The sequence below is a fragment of the Pleurodeles waltl genome, chromosome 8 (genome assembly GCF_031143425.1).
Source record: "Pleurodeles waltl isolate 20211129_DDA chromosome 8, aPleWal1.hap1.20221129, whole genome shotgun sequence".
Classification (NCBI taxonomy): domain Eukaryota; kingdom Metazoa; phylum Chordata; class Amphibia; order Caudata; family Salamandridae; genus Pleurodeles; species Pleurodeles waltl.
In genome coordinates this window covers 33,732,160-33,750,444 of record NC_090447.1, presented here as the reverse complement: position 1 = coordinate 33,750,444, position 18,285 = coordinate 33,732,160, and the positions used below count along the sequence as shown (strand labels likewise).

At 45.2% G+C, this 18,285-nt stretch overlaps 1 protein-coding gene across 2 annotated transcripts in view; it reads left to right on the top strand.

The window, feature by feature from the left end:
• The window catches only part of LOC138249690 (putative methyltransferase NSUN7), a 73,022-nt gene that overhangs the window by 12,047 nt on the left and 42,690 nt on the right, over positions 1-18,285 (top strand). The window contains exons 3-4 of one of the 2 annotated variants that reach the window (XM_069203668.1): positions 7,133-7,266; positions 14,232-14,384. In XM_069203668.1, coding sequence (XP_069059769.1) covers positions 7,133-7,266; positions 14,232-14,384 — 287 coding nt within the window. The remainder of the gene's footprint in view (positions 1-7,132; positions 7,267-14,231; positions 14,385-18,285) is intronic. The other variant, XM_069203669.1, reaches the window with a different exon arrangement.

Sequence of the window (18,285 nt, the reverse complement as noted above, 5' to 3'; positions counted from 1 at the left end):
AGGATGGATGGGCGAGTGTGAGGATGGATGGGCGAGTACGAGGATGGATGGGTGAGTGTGAGGATGGGTGAGTGTGTGGATGGATTGGCAAGTGGATGGATTGGCAAGTGTGAGTGTGAGGATGGGTGAGTGTGAGGATGGGTGAGTGCGAGGATGGGTGAGTGTGTGGATGGATTGGCAAATGTGAGGATGGGTGAGTGTGAGGATGAGTGAGTGTGAGGATGGATGGGTGAGCGTGAGGATGGATGGGTGAGTGTGAGGATGGGTGAGTGAGGATGGATGGGCGAGTGTGAGGATGGATGGGCGAGTGTGAGGATGGATTGGCAAGTGTGGGGATGGGCGAGTGTGAGGATGGGCGAGTGTGAGGATGGATGGACGCATGAGAGGATGGATGGGCGAGTGAGAGGATGGATGGCGAGTGAGAGGATGGGTGGGCGAGTGAGAGGATGGATGGGCGAGTGTGAGGATGGGTGGGCGAGTGTGAGGATGGGTGGGCGAGTGTGAGGATGGGTGGGCGAGTGTGAGGATGGATGGGCGAGTGCAAGGATGGATGGGCGAGTGTGAGGATGGGTGAGTGTGAGGATGGATGGCGAGTGTGAGGATCAGGCACGGTTCTAGAGAGTAGCCCAGGTGGGCCAGGCCCTCCCATAATAGTCCTTTGGTCCACCCAAGGCCCATTTATAAGTAGAAAATAATATTTTCTTCTTTTACTTAATGTAAAAATAACACAGGACAACAGCCTCACTGTCAAGGCTTAAATGTGCAGCTTTCATGTAAAATGCCAATGCCTTGGGCTACCATGAGTGCATGGAGGCAGGAGTGAAGTCACAGGGAATGACTGCTATTACACTGTGCAAGTGTAAATAGAAAGAGAAAATGAGTCCCCCACTCCACACTATATGGAGACCACATGCTCCCGTGACACAGTAATTAAGAGATAAAACCAGTGTAAAAGACTTTGCCTTTCAAGAAAAATAAGTAAAAATGAACATACAAGCAGGATATATATCTCAGTAGTGGTTGGTTTTATTTTCTTTCTGCTATTCCTAATTTATCACTGGGGCCTCTGGAATTATGTGGCTGGGGAAAATCAAATTCTGCTGCAGGACTGACTAAATTATGTGGCAATTAAAGGAAAATTACACTGTGTAATGCGCACATTTTGTGATGCTATTACTACTTTATTTTCAAATTTTTATACTTTAGCACTGTCTTGGCAAAGGTTACACCTCGTTAGTACCAGTTTAACACCAAAATGCAGGAATAGGAAACTGAAAGGTGATTATTTACCCTTTGCGATGGGCCTTCCGCTGTGCAGCAACGCACGTGACTGCAGTTTTAGGAACTTTTACGCCTTTTGAGCTAAAAACTATTTTTTGATAAAATCTGCAAATTATGCAGCAGATGATGGTTTATGTGACAAATGTGATAAATCCATAATTATGCAGAATACTGCGGAGTTGTATAATTGCAGTGACCCTGGTTAAGGCAGGAAAAAAAACACTGGCAATAGCAAAGCTTTGACTCTTCACAAGTAAAAAGACTTGTCAGGTTTGACTAATGCAATGCAGGTAGAGACTGTGAAGCAGCAGCGCAGTGCCTTCTATACGGAGAAGCGCACTGGCACCGATGCCACGGTAGCAGCATCTTCTGCCGCTGTCCTGCCTACTCTCGATCTCGCGAGGTGCCCGCAGAAGGCAGTGCCCGCCAATATAAAGAGATAGAAGGAACTTGAATAACGTGCACCCCACTTGGGGCACCGGTGACTCTGCATTTATGCTCTCCCAACAAGTTCTCTCATTGTGTCACATCACGAGACAGAAATGCGTTGCAGTGAGGGCCACTGGAATTAGATGATTCTGCAGCATTTTATGTGTAATTTATTGATTTGTCACATTTGCCACATAATCCATCCATCTGTTGCATAATTGACAGGCTTTAACAAAAAGCCATCTTAAACAGATCGAAAGTTACAGAAAATGTGGTCACACGTTGCTGCACAGTGGAAGGCCCATCACCTTTCAGCTGCGTATTAGTAAAACATTTTTCCAGATAATTTTAATGTGTAAAAAATGACAAAATGATAAAGTAATAATACCTCGCATTACGCTGCAAAATGTAGTCAATCCTCCTGGTACATACATCTTCAAGGTACGTAGATGTGCAGTTAAGAATGGTAAATCTGTACTTCCCTATCCGCTCTTGCCTTTCAATACTTTGTCTCCTGGTATTCTGTCCTTGTGCCATTACGTTATTGGTGTTGCTATTCAGTAGTTCAACCCGCAGACTAGTTTTTTGCCTTGGTTCACATTAAGCCACCTATTGTTGGCCATCCATCACAGAATTGATTCGGGAGTGCGGCCAGGGGTAGGTTACCCGTCCAGGTCCAGGAGCATCACAACATTTTTGCACCCGGCCTTAGGCCTACGCTGTCACATGAAGCACGTTCCTCAACAGGGATGGGCGACATTTAGGAATAGCACGTTCGAGTTACACCGGACAAGTGTAAGTGACTGGAGACATTGTAACTGACAGTTTCAGGTTAAAGGAGTCTATTCAATTTGAAAGAGGAGAAGTATATATCCATTTGGTCCTGAAGAAGTGTCACGGGATCCAGTTGGACCATAGAGATGCAAATCACGTTGACCCTTTTCCAGGGATGGTCTGGTAGTCCCTTACCTCACTTTTCCCAATAATTGTGGTAGAGAGTGATTGATCATTATCTGTATTTCACTCTCCTAATTGTTTTTAATCTTGGCCTTCACCCTCCATGGATTAATAAAATTGTTACCCTTAGGTTTGGGTCTTGAGCCAATTTGAGCTTCTAGTGTGTCTCTCCTTTTTTCCCTTGTTCTTCCAAACTCACTCTTGGGGTCTTGGTGTCATCAAGAAAAGATCCCTGGCAAAGAGCCCCCCCAATGGGGGGTGCCCGGCAGACATTGCAGCGCCGGTCTGACGAGGAGCATATCCGAGGTTGAAGCATGACACCCAGTTGGGTGTGTGAGGACTCTTGCTCCTAGAATTAGGACTCCCTTGTGTTCTTTCTCCTGTCACTTTCTTTTGGAACAGTGTATCATGATTATTGTTGCATCCATCACAGGTACAAGGAGAGTTAAATCTCTGCGCAGCCAGACCTCCATCACTACTACACAAGCCATTGTGCGCGTTGCTTGGTCAAGCCTTGCTTCCTTTATGGACAGTTCCGCCATCTCCAGCGCGTTGCTTGGTCAAGCCTTGCTTCCTTTATGGACAGTTCGGCCATCTCCAGCGCGTTGCTTGGTCAAGCCTTGCCTCCTTTATGGACAGTTCCGCCATCTCCAGCGCGTTGCTTGGTCAAGCCTTGCTTCTTTTATTGACAGTTCTGCCATCTTCAGCGCGTTGCTTGGTCAAGCCTTGCTTCCTTTATGGACAGTTCCGCCATCTCCAGCGCGTTGCTTTGTCAATCCTTGCTTCCAACATTGACTGTTCCGCCATCTCCAGCGCGTTGCTTGGTCAAGCCTTGCTTCTTTTATTGACAGTTCTGCCATCTCCAGCGCGTTGCTTGGTCAAGCCTTGCTTCTTTTATTGACAGTTCTGCCATCTTCAGCGCGTTGCTTGGTCAAGCCTTGCTTCTTTTATTGACAGTTCTGCCATCTCCAGCGCGTTGCTTGGTCAAGCCTGGCTTCCTTTATGGACAGTTCCGCCATCTCCAGCGCGTTGCTTTGTCAATCCTTGCTTCCAACATTGACTGTTCCGCCATCTCCAGCGCGTTGCTTGGTCAAGCCTTGCTTCTTTTATTGACAGTTCTGCCATCTCCAGCGCGTTGCTTGGTCAAGCCTTGCTTCTTTTATTGACAGTTCTGCCATCTCCAGCGCGTTGCTTGGTCAAGCCTTGCTTCTTTTATTGACAGTTCTGCCATCTTCAGCGCGTTGCTTGGTCAAGCCTTGCTTCTTTTATTGACAGTTCTGCCATCTCCAGCGCGTTGCTTGGTCAAGCCTGGCTTCCTTTATGGACAGTTCCGCCATCTCAAGCGCGTTGCTTTGTCAATCCTTGCTTCCAACATTGACTGTTCCGCCATCTCCAGCGCGTTGCTTGGTCAAGCCTTGCTTCCAACATTGACTGTTCCGCCATCTCCAGCGCGTTGCTTGGTCAAGCCTGGGTTCCTTTATGGACAGTTCCGCCATCTCCAGCGCGTTGCTTTGTCAATCCTTGCTTCCAACATTGACTGTTCCGCTCTCTACAGCTCTGGCCAGCTCTTCGCTTTGCCTGGATTCATTCAATGCAGCTACAATGTTGAGGCGCAGCCAGCCTGTGAGTTACTACTTGTATCAGATGCACGTGACTTATCAGGGGGAGATCAGAAGGAGTAAATGGGCAGTAACAAGAGGGCTGCGTTTGTGTGTAGAGCTGGCAACCTTTGTGGTTTGAGTACATAATGCTTTTTGTATAAAATTCTGATTGTGCAGTGATAAGTGGCTTAGTAAACAGGGGTTGGTGTAACTCCAAAGGAACATAGAATGCCTTTAATTAATAATGTGAGATTGATAAGTTTCAAAGACTTATTGTGTTAATACCATAAGGGGAGAGCGTGGTAACAGCAAGTGGTGCACAAATGGGAAGACTGTGGCCCTCCTATGGTTCTCGGTCTCTGTTTTTTGGCTGTCAAGTCTAATTTAGTAACAAACATTTGCAATGCAATAGGTCTCACACTTGCTTGAGTTAGAGCTATAGGCATTGTAAATAACTGGACTTTTCTTGCCACATAAATTGGTCAATCCTGCCTCATAATTTCGTCTTTTCCTGCAATATAATTCCAGTAGTCCTACATATAGCTAAATCATTTCCATTTACCTTCTTCCTCTGTCTGCAGCAAAACATTTAAATGTTGTCATTTAGCATACTAAACATGTCAAGAGTGTTCAACCAGTCATAGTGTAATAAGGATATTAAGTTGGCCTGAATCATGGTCATAATTATAATAAGGAGAGATTATTAAAACATATACAATTATCATATAAACCTTTATCAGAAATAAAGTTTTGATATTAGACTGTAATGCTCAAAACAGCCCCTAGAGGGCATCATACCAAAAATATCATTTGTAAGAAACATGATCATGTAACCATATTGTCAGCATCTAGAGGGCATAACTCATGAAAAAAAACAGGAGAAAGTAATGCAGTGTAACCATATACTTAGCCCCTAGATGACGGTTTTGGGGCTACTAGGTGTAGTGCAATGATAATACAAACAAGGCCTTTTAAACAAAACTTTTCCCAGCTGTAAAACAAAGGTTCTAGCGTTGATAACGCTTAAAAGACACTGAATGGTGGCAGAGGTTATTATTTTGGGGTCCCACACTAACCTAGTATGGGGACACAGAGATGATGTAGACAAAGTGTTTTGAAGTTGGTCCCATTGTCCTACGACCACCACAGGCTGAGTTAGGAGCAAAAATGTTTTGGAAAAGTAATGCCCTGCAAAGCATTATGGGGTGAGTTTTTTGCATAGCTTTTCATGCTTCATAGATATGGAGGAAGGCAAATCGGTGCAGGTCACTGCATTGCCTTACACTGTGGCAGGAGGGTATTCCATGAGCGTCGCAGTGGGTTTTCCCACACAACCCCCAAGGGTTTTGATGCAGCCCCAGATTTACTTAATCAGGTAAACCTGGGGAAAGTGGCAGAGGTGTAACGAGAAGAAATATTTTTATTTTCTCCTCGTTTTTTCCTCTTTCCATGTGTAGTGCATTCTGTAGCACGCATAGAAAGAGGAAAATTCTTCTTGGGGTTGTGTTTGTGCAGGAAGATACCCCTTCCTATACAAAAACAATCCTGGATGCAAAGCAGGCACCCTTGCACCATGGTGCACGGGTGCCTACATTGGCACTAGACTGCCACAACGGCGCCAGTGAAGGGGGAAACGACAGGAATGCACCATATTGCATAAATACAGCACACCTGGCAACTCACACAGTGCCACCTTGTGACACACGATATTTGCTGCCCTCACACAGTCTCCCGTGAGGGGCCAATATCAGATGGTGGCAGGGAAAACAAGCTGAAATCCACTGTAAACAGTGGTTTTCAGCTCATTTTCAGAGACATTTAACTGCTGATGCCCATTAATGGATGTGAAAACACCCCAGGACACCGGCAGCATCCTCAGCCAGCTTTTTGTGTTTTTATTTTGAGGAGGGGGTTTGGGGCCTGGGTGGGGGCACAAATGTCTCTTAGGTGCTTTTTGGCACAAGGCCATTCCCCCTCCAATCCCCGCCCCCTCCTCACACTCTGAGGTCTTTGGGAAGTTGGCAGGTCTGATACAGTGCATTTCTGGCATTTCACATTGGCACAGGGCAGCACTGTAAAATGACTTGCAGCGCTGCCCTACACCAAAACCCCATAAATAAGGGTCTTGGTGCGTAACCTGTTTCCTGCGCGTCTCAAGCTCAGCACTTGAGAAAAGAAACCTGCAAAGGCTTGTAAATCTAAGCGAGTGATCAGATTCTGTTTCTGCATGTGGGGTAACCAAGTTTTTTATTTACAACATAGACAAGTTTAAAGTTGCAAACTTACTAGCAGATGGCTCTCCAGACCTCTAGGTATTAAGAGCTTTCCAGACTTTTCCCTTCCTCTGTCTGTCTGGACTCTTAGTAGCTGCTTCACCTTGAAATCCTGAAGGGTCGACAATGCACTATTTTCAGGCGGAGGCACACATCACATAGCAAGAAACCCACAGTGATACGTCTGGTGGAAAGAGAAATGCCGCTGGTGCTCACAGCCAGCTGGGAAAGGCAAAGCTCAAGGTCTTGTGGTGTTTTATTAAAGTGGGTACGTTCCTGGCAACTTATTTGGGGATACCCCTGCTGCAAGGAAATCCAAGGGTAACTTGAAGGTTTTCTTTTGCCAGACACAAATGGGTGACGCCACTCCTTGTACCTTCTGTCTGTGAATAATTGTTGATTTTTTTTTTATCTCAGTATTCCATAGTTTATTGTAGGAGTACACAGGATACCTCTTGTCTTTTCCCCAGGCCAGTCTAGCGCTCTAGCTCCGTTGGGTGAATCCTCCGTTCTCGCGCTTGTGAATCTCTTGAGGATTCCATCAGCAGTGAAGATGAAGTCTGTTGTCACTCTCTCTCTCCTCCCCTGCAGCCTGAAGACCTGACGCCCTTGGTGCTGGTTTTACTCTACGAGTTCCACAAATGCAAGTTCACTTTACTCCCCTTCTTGGGGTCCGAGGAGGAAGCGGGCAAGGAGGTGACGGAAGTGGCGAATGCCATCTACAAGTAAGTCCATACCCTGGTCTGTCATCATGGTACAGGGCTTCTGGCAGACATGATGCACCGGGGAGCTTGTTGGAAGAATCATTACATACGTGTCCGCACAGAGCAGGGGGTCTGTGTCACCAATCCATGTGATGAGGTCAGGTCCCATGTGCTTCAACGTGTCCAAGGGTGTATGTCCCAGCTACGGATGTCTATGTATGATTACATGTTTATTCATGTAACATTTCTGTAGGAAAATGTCTTAGTATGGATGTGTTAATACGCCTTTATATTTTAACATTAATATATGTCTCGCATCTAAAAATGGATGTATAAAACAGCATGAATAAGTATGTATGTCACATCTAAGAATGCATATATATCCTAATATGTCTATGTACATATGGATATGCATGTATATCTTAACATGTTTAGGTATGTGTGTCCCAACTAAGAATGCATGTATATTAGAACAAGTTTATGTATGTCTTGAGAGGCATGTACATTGTAACATGTCCAAGTATGTATGTCACAGCTAAGAATGCACATATATCGTAATATCTCTATGTGGATATAAATATGCATGTATTTTTTATCATGTTAAGTATGTATGTCACAGCTAAGAATGCATGTATGTTAGAACCAGTTTATGTATATCTTGAGAGGCCGGTACATTGTAACATGTCCAAGTATGTATGTCTCTGCTAGGAATGCATCTATGTGCATGTCTCAATATGCATGCATATCTTAAACATGCAGGTCCATTAGTAACACGTATAAGTATGCAACCGAAGAGGAAGAGAGACACCCTATTCAAGGGACAGGTTTAATATACAACAAAACTAAAACAGAATTCCCTTTCGTGCTAACAAACCTTTTTATAGACAATTGGAGATTGTTCTACTTGTTGGGAAATGATGAAAATGCACAAACAATTCGAAACCATATATGTCCGAACAAACCGACAAATACTCTAAGTATATATAAAAAATATTTACAGTCTGTATTTATTCACAAACACACAATTGAATGCGATTTGCATCTAATATTACATCCACGTTAAAAACAATGATATAAACATAAAGACATTTCCTTTTTGTATCCATAACATTAGGCCCATATACAACCGTTCACGCTGCAGGCCATCCATCCCAGTGTAGCAAAATGAACTCACAAAAGGCATCCCGATATCCCAATTGTGCAGCAATGTTTCCTTAAAATGCACTAAGGTCAGGGACACTGGATTCATCCAATTTTGCAGATGCGACATTTTCTGCATATTTATGGTTTGCAACATTTGCCTCCTTTCCTGCATAATCTGCAGATTTCAACAAAAATATTGTTTCTAGGTCAAATGGATCAAAAGTTACTGAAAACTCAACAACGTATTTTGTCGCACAGCGGTAGGCCTTTCGCAAAGGTTGACTAGTCACCCTTCTCTTGCTTATTGCTGAGTTTGTGCACTACACTGGAACTGAGGGGGTTAACACTTTGCTTAGACAGTATTAAGATGAAAAAACTAACAATAATGAATACTATCACAAAATGTGCCTTATGTTGCTACATAGTTTAGTCAACCCTGCAGCATAATTTGGTCCTCCCCTGCTGCATAATTCCAGTGACCCTCACAAGGGTGAGCCCAGGATATGCATCCGAACATCACACAAATATCCATCAAACTACCTTTGAAAATATGTATGAGAACATCACCCAGAAATGTAGACAGGCTCCCAAATATGCATGGGAATGTAGCTAAATGATGCTAAACATACCACCTCAGATAATTAGCCCCTCCCCCAATGTTAAGTCTTTGCCTGAAGTGCGTAACTGAGGGCCTCATTCCGACTTCAGCAGTCCTTTCACAGGACTGCCAAAGCCGCTGCAGGCAAAAGACCGCCAGTAATGGAGGTCTTTTGCCCGCCCTATTAGGAGTTTTCCGCTGGTCCAGCAGGCGAAAACAGCATTTCCACCCACTGGCCCAGCGGAAAACTCACCTCAACATTGACGCCGGCTCGTAATCGAGGTGGCGGCGGCAATGTTGTGGTGCGGGTGTGACAGCACAAGTCGCACATTTCACTGCCCATAATTCCGGAAGTGGAATGTGCGATGGGGCTGTCCATGGGGGCACCACGGGCATGGGCAGTGCAGGGGCCCAATGGGACCCCGACACCCCCTTTCCACCAGCCTTTGGATGGCGGTGAGACCGCCATGCAAAGGCTGGTGGAAAGGGGACTCATAATCCCCAGGGCAGCGCTGCTTGCAGCACTGCCCTGGCAGATTGCGACCGCCGAGACCGCCAGGCTGTCGACAGGCGGCAACCTGGCAGTGTCGGCGGTCGGACCGTGGCACATCTGCCATTGTGAGTGTGTCGTCTTGAGACCGCCACACTCGTAATGAGGGCTTGAGTTTCCACAAATTAAATTGTTATTAAATATGCAACAGAAAGCCTCCAAACACGTAACTGGTTCACCACATGGCAGCCCCCTCCTCTCCTCAAGGAGCATGTCTCAGACTATCTAGCAGAGGTGCACCAGATTCCCTCCACACATCCCTCAGGCTGCCTCACTAGGTCCCTCACTACGAGTGGCTCGTATTTGGACATCGCACCCAATGAGATCTGCCGTTGGGCCTAAATATATTGGGCGAGATAACCAGCACCCAATTATGAGTTTGCCCCCCGATAATCCAGAATGACAGAGTTTGATCACCAAAATCTGCATGTCCTGATAACTACCTGGCATTTTTCCCTGGTAAATACTGTCAGGTTTGAGCTGCTGAAGTGTGTCTGGGGAAAACTGCAGGAGCTTGATAATATTAATTTCAGTATGTGCAGTAATGGTAGTTGAGTAGTAGCAGTAATTACCACACACACCATAGTAACCTGGTAACACCTAAACCTGACCTGAAAGCTGGCAGTGAAGAGATCCTTCTTGTATTTATGTTTTCCAGGCAAGGCACCAGGCTCTGAGCTGCAGCAAGAGTGTTGGAGACCCTTGCCTTTTCCAACACTAGGAGGACTCCCATGAAGTCTGTGTAATAATTTGGAAATGCCGAGGGAAGGGGTTTCCAACCTTTTCTGTTATAAGAGCTACTTATGTTCAATGAAAATCATCCTGAGCTATTAATGTCACTGATGAAATAGCAATCAAGCCTGTCAGCAATGATCACATCAGTGCATGTGACAGGGTTGCAGGCACTAAAGCAAAAAAAGCATTATCAGTTTGGAATGCTTCTAGATAGGTAATGCATAACAGCCTTAGATGCAATTCCTCTGACACCAAGGTAATAATGTGAGTAATACCTCCCTCCACATGATTTATCTCACAAATAACAGCTTTCAGTTCATTTTGGAAATTCAACAGTTTTTCACCAAACATCAGCTTATCAATTTTGAAAATACACACATTATCTTCTCAAACATGCAATTTTTAATTTTGTTATACATATAGTTATTCAACCTAGGAAAGGCTTCTGAATTAGTAGGCTGGGCTGCACAGTGGAGAGCCACTTAGAGGCAGTTGTGGAGCTACCGGTAGCTCACAAGCTACTCAATGGAGATGCCTGGCCTAGGGCATCTGGGGATTTGGGAATTTCATGTAATTTACTTTTCCTTAAGTATATGATATGGCAAAAGTATAAGAAATTTCGTGTGATTACATAAAATGCTAATCTGTCATTTCATGTTATATTTTATTGAAACATGTGTCCATGCCTCAGTTTCTGGCACAAGGACGCATTTAAACAAAAGCACTGCAACAGTATCTACTGTGCCTGTGCATTCGGGGTAGATTTTTACTGCAGATGGCACATAATTATGCAAAATAGCATTAAGAGGTAATTTCAAGAACTTTGCATAACTAACATAAATAGAAAACCCCACAATTATGCAAATTATGCTGGCATGATTTCAATTTCACCCAGGCCTAGTCCTACCCTTATAGTTATAGTTCACTTAATCATCCTACTGAAATTAGCAACGACTGTTGCTGAAATTAAGAGATATAATTAATCAGGTTCGGACTGCAGCCGCAAGGGAGCACACCTCATAGTGACTGGGCAGGAGGCCCTTTCAATGTTTCTAAAATGAATAGCTGTGGAGTCAGGAGCTCCGCTGTGGGGGTGCCCCATACTCCTCTGCTCCATGCGGTCTGTAAGCCCGCCCTTCGCCTCCCCTACAGCAGTGACCGCAACAGCTGAGCTGTGTATTACCTGTGCCACTCAGTGGAAGGGCAGAGATTATGGGGCATATTTATCATAGTGTGGCGACGCCCTCACCCACGCAAGGTGGCGCAAGGGTGACGCAACAGTAACCTTCGATTTATCAAGCCATGGAAGGCCACCTTGAGTGGCTTGATAAATCTGGGGTAACGCAAGGCACCGCAAATCACTGTCTTGCATCACTGTGCTCCAGGGAGGCCTTCCATGGGTGGAACATGGATGTTCCCACGCATCCACCCAAGAATTTTGGGGCATTCCCAGATTGGTAAACCTGAGAATGCATCAGAAGGCTTCCCATCCCAAGGGAAGGTGTATTTATCCTTGTTTTTCTCTCTTTCTATGTGTGCTCCATTCTGCATCACATGTAGAAAGAGGAAAATGCATCTGAGAATTGGTTTTGTACGGAAAGGTGTCCCTTCCTGCACAATAATAATCCTGCCTGCAACACAGATACCCTTGCACCATGACGCAAAGGGTTCCTGCGTTGTCGCTAGGCACCAAAAGGGCACCACTGCAAGGAAAGGAAAGCAATGCGCTACGTATTGTTAGATTTGGCGCCTTCCTGCCCTTACCCTTTCATGCAGCGCAGCACAGAAAGGTGGTTTGCTGTAGTGCGCTGTAAGAAAGTTTGATAAATCTGGCCCTATTTCTGGACATTTGGTGGCACGAGGGACAGCTTTGCAGCTATAGACACTTCTGCTGTTTCCTTGGTATATTGAGCTCTGTCACCGGTCCATGACTGGTAAGCTGTCTAGACATCTTGCGGTCAAAAATGAATCCTTAGTTGTTGAGTAAATCAAGTCAGCCTGCTGCCCCTCCTACGGGTTTATGTGATCTTGTAAATTGGGGGCAGCATCAAAATCCATGGTTGTTGTGTGGGAAAAACCACTGCAACGCCATGAAATGCCTCCCTGGTGCAAAGTAAGGAAACCCAGCAACTTGTGCTGCCTTACCGTACTCCATAGCTATACGGCCATTGAAAGCTACGCAAAGTGGCTTCGTGTGGCCTCATTGATATGGTTGAGAGGTTTGCGTCGCGGGAGCATCACAAAAAGTGATGGTCCAGCAATACAAGCCTTTCATAAATATACCCCGGGGTTTCCTTCCAGCGTCGGGTCTCTTGGCATGTATGCAGGAGCAGCAGCTCAACCCCCAGCGGTACCGGAGCTTTCAGGCTGTACTAGGGAGGGTCTTGGTGAATTCTTAGGTAAGTCGCCTGGTTGAGTTATAGGAATTACCCACTGAAATGATATTTTCCTATTTGGGGCCACGTTACTCTTGCACTAGGGAGCAGAACAAGGAACCAGATAGTTAAATACTGGTTTAGTTTTCCTTCTCAATCCAATAGACACCTTCTCGGATACCCCTGTAAGAAACACCTTCAAATATAGGCAGGAGGCTGAAGAAGGCTACAGACCTTGGATGGCCTCTTGGACTCAGAAATGTGTCAAGAAGAATACAAATACAGGGGATAATACTGCAGCGTTAAATTAGTTTTTAACCTTACCATATGGAGACTGCAATAAAAGAGACCGCTTTACCACTAGGTAACCTTAAGACTAGATGCAGAGGTCCCTGAAGTTCCCTGAAACACACTCTATATGGGTTGGGTCTCGTACTAACACAGAATCCATCACCAGTAAGACGTGTCCACTTACAGACTAAGGCCTTTGTTTATGGGGATGTGGCGTAGGGCCAAGTCACCTTGCTGCGCTACCCTACGTCAAAGTGAATGGGCAGCAATGCACCATATTTATCCAATATGGTGCAATCCTGTCCTTTCCTCCTGCACTGGCAACCTAGAGTCAATGCATGCAACCTTGCACCATTGTGAAAGGGTGCCTGTGTTGTTGGCAGGATTGTTTCTGTGCAGGAAGGGACACCTTCCTGCACAGAAACCATCCATCGAGGCGTTTTCCTCTTTCTATGTGTGCTGCAAGATGCAGCACACATAGAGGAAAAACAAGATATTGCTCCTCATTACAACTGCCCTGGGGAGGCGTAAGGTTTTGACAGGTTCACAAATTCTTGTAAATTTGAGAATGTGTCAAAACCCATAGGAGTTGCATGGGAATACCAGCCGCAACGCCCATGGAACGCTTCCCTTACGCAGAGTAAGATGAGACACTGGATTGTGCTGCCTCGCATTACTCCAGATTTCTGAAGCCACTCAAAGCCACGCAAATTGGCTTAAAAAATCTGACTCAAAACATTGTGCCACGCACGTACCACTTTGCATGGTGCAAATGTGATGCAAGGCTCTCATAACTAAGCCCCTAAGGATCCACCAAGATGTCTACAGAGAGCTCCTACTTAGGAGCCCAACTTAGAAAATAAATATCTTATCCAAGGCAAGGAATGGAATGGACCCTATGATGAAGCATTGATGGATGAGGGTCCAGCGTCTTTAAAAAGAACTTAAATTTAATTATAGAATGTTGCAGTACACCTAAATACCTTCGGGGGTGGAAAGATATCCACTGTTACCCATACTCTTTGCATGTCACTATATTACTTTGTAGGCACCATAGCCTGTTAATATGAAGGTTGCAATGGCACTCAATCCAGGTGACCCACAGATTGCTAAATTGGCAAAGGCAGGTGACCTTTTCAGCCAAACTCAAAACTGGAGTCTCAGCAGAAACATCACCTTTCATGTAAGAGATTCATGTGTGTAGAGAAGGAGAGAAAGCCCAGCAGTGGCTACGCTGGTGGAGAAGGAGAATGACTTCATGTGCATTAACGTACCCTCTCTTTCTCGCTCACAGCCATCGGACTAAGCTCGCTGCGGCCTTTGCACGAGTACGGATCAGGAGAGAGGTCTCGTCCATTTCATGTCTCCTACCAGAGTTCATTCAGAAATGCCAAACCATGGCAGGATCGGTGCCATTCTACGCCTGGGTAAATAAGATGAAAATAAGGTGAGGCGCCCAACCAGTGTGCACTGCAGGGGCATCATGTGAATTATGGATGACAGACCTGGCAGAGTCATATGTGACACAGCATCTGGCATGCTCTTGGGGGTTGCATCTAGGACAATGTGCTAGAAGCTTTGCTTTGAGCACTTACTACTTGTATAATAAATATTGCATGCCAAATGCATAGATTGCAGTGCTATTGCTGGTGCTCTGTGATGTTTCTCCATCCGTTGTGACACATCAAACACCTGTACACATGCTTAGAACACATGGTCTAATTAAGAAACCCATCACTGTGTGCAAAAATACACATACCATCCTGGTGACCTCAAGCAAAGGGGCACCAGAATGTGTTAATAACCTTCGCCACCTGTATCATTTCTTACCCAGACAAAGGCTCTTTGGGAAGACCCTGTGTTGGGACAGGAATGTCCCATGTATGTGTGTCCAGCCATGTGCGACTGCCCTGAGTAAACCATATCTGTGTCATGCATGCACTCAGAGGCCTAGGGAATATGAAGGGTCTAAAGGAGCACACCAAACATGCGGCTTGCCTTCCTACAAGAAGGATAATGTCGCGGGACGTAATCACGTGCCGGTGGTGGCCGCATGTTGTTTTCCAGATCTGCAGTACAGGGCAGACATTTTTTCTGTTCTTGAAGAGTGAACTGCATTCCTGCCTCACTCAGGTACATTTCCACCCCCATGATGTGCTCAGATCCTGCAGTGAGGTTCCTAAGTGAATGGTGTTTGCAAGGGTATTGTGACCCCATGAAGAATGCAAGTGGGTGACTGTGAGGCCAGCAGGTCCATTTCCAAATAACAGGCATGCGAAAGACCATTGAACACTTCAGTTTTTTGCTGGGACGAGGGAGGGAGTGTTATCGGCACACATGAATATAGTGAATAGGTCACTGGTATAAATGCCATTATTAGGATTGTGGTGCCATGTGTGCTATGTGTAAATTCTGGGCCTAATAATGAGAATGTGACGCAGTGCAACGCAACAAAAGGACAGGAATGTGCCGTATTTAAGGCGATATGGTGCATTCCTGTCTTTCCCCTGTGCTGGCGCACAATGGGCTGGTTTGCGCCAACACAGGCACCCTTGCACCAAATACTTTGAAAAGTGTAGTTGTGGCTTTGCATTGCCAATTGGAAAACTGTAGTTCAGGCACGTATCGCCTTGCGATTACACTCTGGAAATGCCTTTCACATGGGTGTCTCCAAACACCTGATCCACCTGCTTCAAGTTGTTCACAACACGGCTGCAAGACTTGTTCTTAATGTTCCAGCCTGGTATCCCATCACTGATCAACTTAAGAAGCATTCTCTGGTGCCCAATGAAGAAACAAGTCCTATTTAGAGCTCTCTGCTTCTCCCATAAAGCTTTACTCAAGAAAGGATCTTCATACCTTAAACTAAAGTTCACTTTTCATCATCTGACCCGTGTCCTATGTTCAACCAGCCTCTTCCTAACTAGCGCCCCTCACGTTGTGCGCACTACAGCAGCTTTATCATGCTTGGATGCAAAAAAGTGGAACAAGCTCCCACTCTCCCATCACCAATTGCTCAACATCCTGGTCTGGAAAAAGAATCCTCAAAACCTGGCTCTTCAAGAAGCCCGCCTAGACTCCTTTCCGTTAAATGTGCTTCACAGATCACCATAACATAACATTGAAGCCAGGTGCAAATGTTCTCCATGCGTGATTGTGCTTAGACTGTAACTCCTCAGCAGAAGGATGATGCACTAATTTTGAAACTACTTCTGACTAGTTCCAGGACCCCGCCTGTAGCATGTAGCGTGACTATAAAAGTGGCATTGAGGCTTCCTCACTTGATTCCAGATTTCTTGCTCACCAAAGAGGTGGTACTTTACAGAGAACCAGAGGAATTACTGAGATCCAGGGCTAGGGTCACTGGCAGTCAGTGTTCACTAGGTCAGGAAGAAATACTTGCAAAGTTTGTAAGCATCTTCAGTAGGTGCTGTGGGCCTCTGTATCAAGGGCCCTCTGGTCTGAGAGAGGCAAGTGGAAAATACTCTCAGAGGAGGACACTGCCAGAGGAACACAGCCACAGTGACCAAGTGGAAGCCTACAAGTGCAAACCAGTGTGGAAATCGTGAAGTAGAGGAGTTGTGTGATGCCTCCCCAATTTCTGCTTAATCAACATTGGTGTGCTGCTCCCAAGAAGGACAAAGAGTGATGCAGGAGATAGCTGGAGTGGGTTTTCCTGCCTCCTAGTCACTGCTTAAACCATAAGCAGTGTGCTGCATCAACAAATAAGGAGAGGGATGGGCACATTTGTGGACTCCAAAGACTGACGCCAACAGCTGACGTCTTGTGCTGACTTTGCCGGTGAATGGAATATCCCAGAAGACAAAGAATCACATACACTAGAGGACAGGCTATTTACTTGTTCAAGTGTGGCCTTTTTTGCCTTCTCCCAGTTGTGAACTTGCAGCTCTATTGAGGCCCAGTTACAATCTTCACAGAGCTCCAAAACAACATCAAATACAAGACTGGGCCTTCGCTCACACACTCGCGTGGCCATCATGTTGTTATCTTCAGGTAACTCATGCACCCTTGAACTGTTAGAGATTAACATGTTGTTCATCTGCTGTCATCTAGAAGTCTGATACAATTTGACTTATTTCACCCACTTTTTCTGTGGGCAGTGATCTCAGGCATGACTTTAATGTGACATCATAATGATGTCCACCAATGGACCACGATACTTCTCAAGTTAGTGGCATCTGTTTTCCTTCACCTCTGGGTGATCATGAAAAAGAAGCGAAAAACATTTTCCCTGAAAAAGACAGCACATTTTTTTTATTAGGGATCGATTTCAGAGTAAGGTAGTACGAAGATGTTTAATGTTTTTGACAGCTTCTAATTTCTTACAACTTTAGAAGTTCTGGACATTGGAAAATATCCAATATTAATTTTTGCTTTAAAGGATACTGTGGAATTAATTCACGAAAGTAAATTATGAATGTGCAAGTTCATGAAAAGGTATGTTTTTGCTCCAACAAAATCCGCAGTGCAACTGCAAGTGCCTTTGGAAGCATTTATATTTTTTTCCTGCTGGAGGACAACATTTTCATCACTGAGAAACCCTTTCCATTTAACCTCCACCAGTGTTTGGTGGGGGGTGAGGGGGCGTGACCTTCTTCTTCCCACCATACAAATGGATTTAGACATGCCCATGACATGAGGACATCTCCAGCTCTTCCCAGGATGGAAAGAGCTCACCAACAATGTTACGAATAGTGTGTTTTCAGTGACCGACAGGGTCCCCCCCATATAACACCCATACTCTGGTCAACCGACTATCCCATCTGGTATACTCCTAAGAATTTGTGTGTGTGAGTAAATCATTTTACAAGGCCAAAACAAACATGCTCTCATTAAAAAAAAAAAAAAATAGCGTAGTCGATCCATAATAAAATCCAGCTCCTGATTCTGTCAAAGTATAAATCACTGAATGTTAAAGGCAACCCCAGAAGCAACCTTGACACAGACACAGTCAGGTGGTCAAAATGAATTAATTCTGTGCACACGATTTCATTGCTGATTGATTCCAAGAAGCTCATGAGTGAGCATCAAAAAACCATTCAAGACAGAGGCTCTCACAGTATACCAGAGGCCAAGATCTGCAGCAGGCAGGGAGATCATGTCTAAGGTCCCTAAGAGATGTTTGAACTCCAGAGCTTTTTGAGGAAGGCGCAAGTCAATATTATGAAATGGAAGTCAGCTGCACATCAACGGGCAAACCATGAACTTATTATTAATATGCACTTAATTACAAACAGAGCAGGTTGGCCAGTAAGATGCCTTGCTATGTGGACAATTTAGATGTCTCCTTGAAATCTCCCCCAAAAGTCCCTGCCGGGTTCCACGTC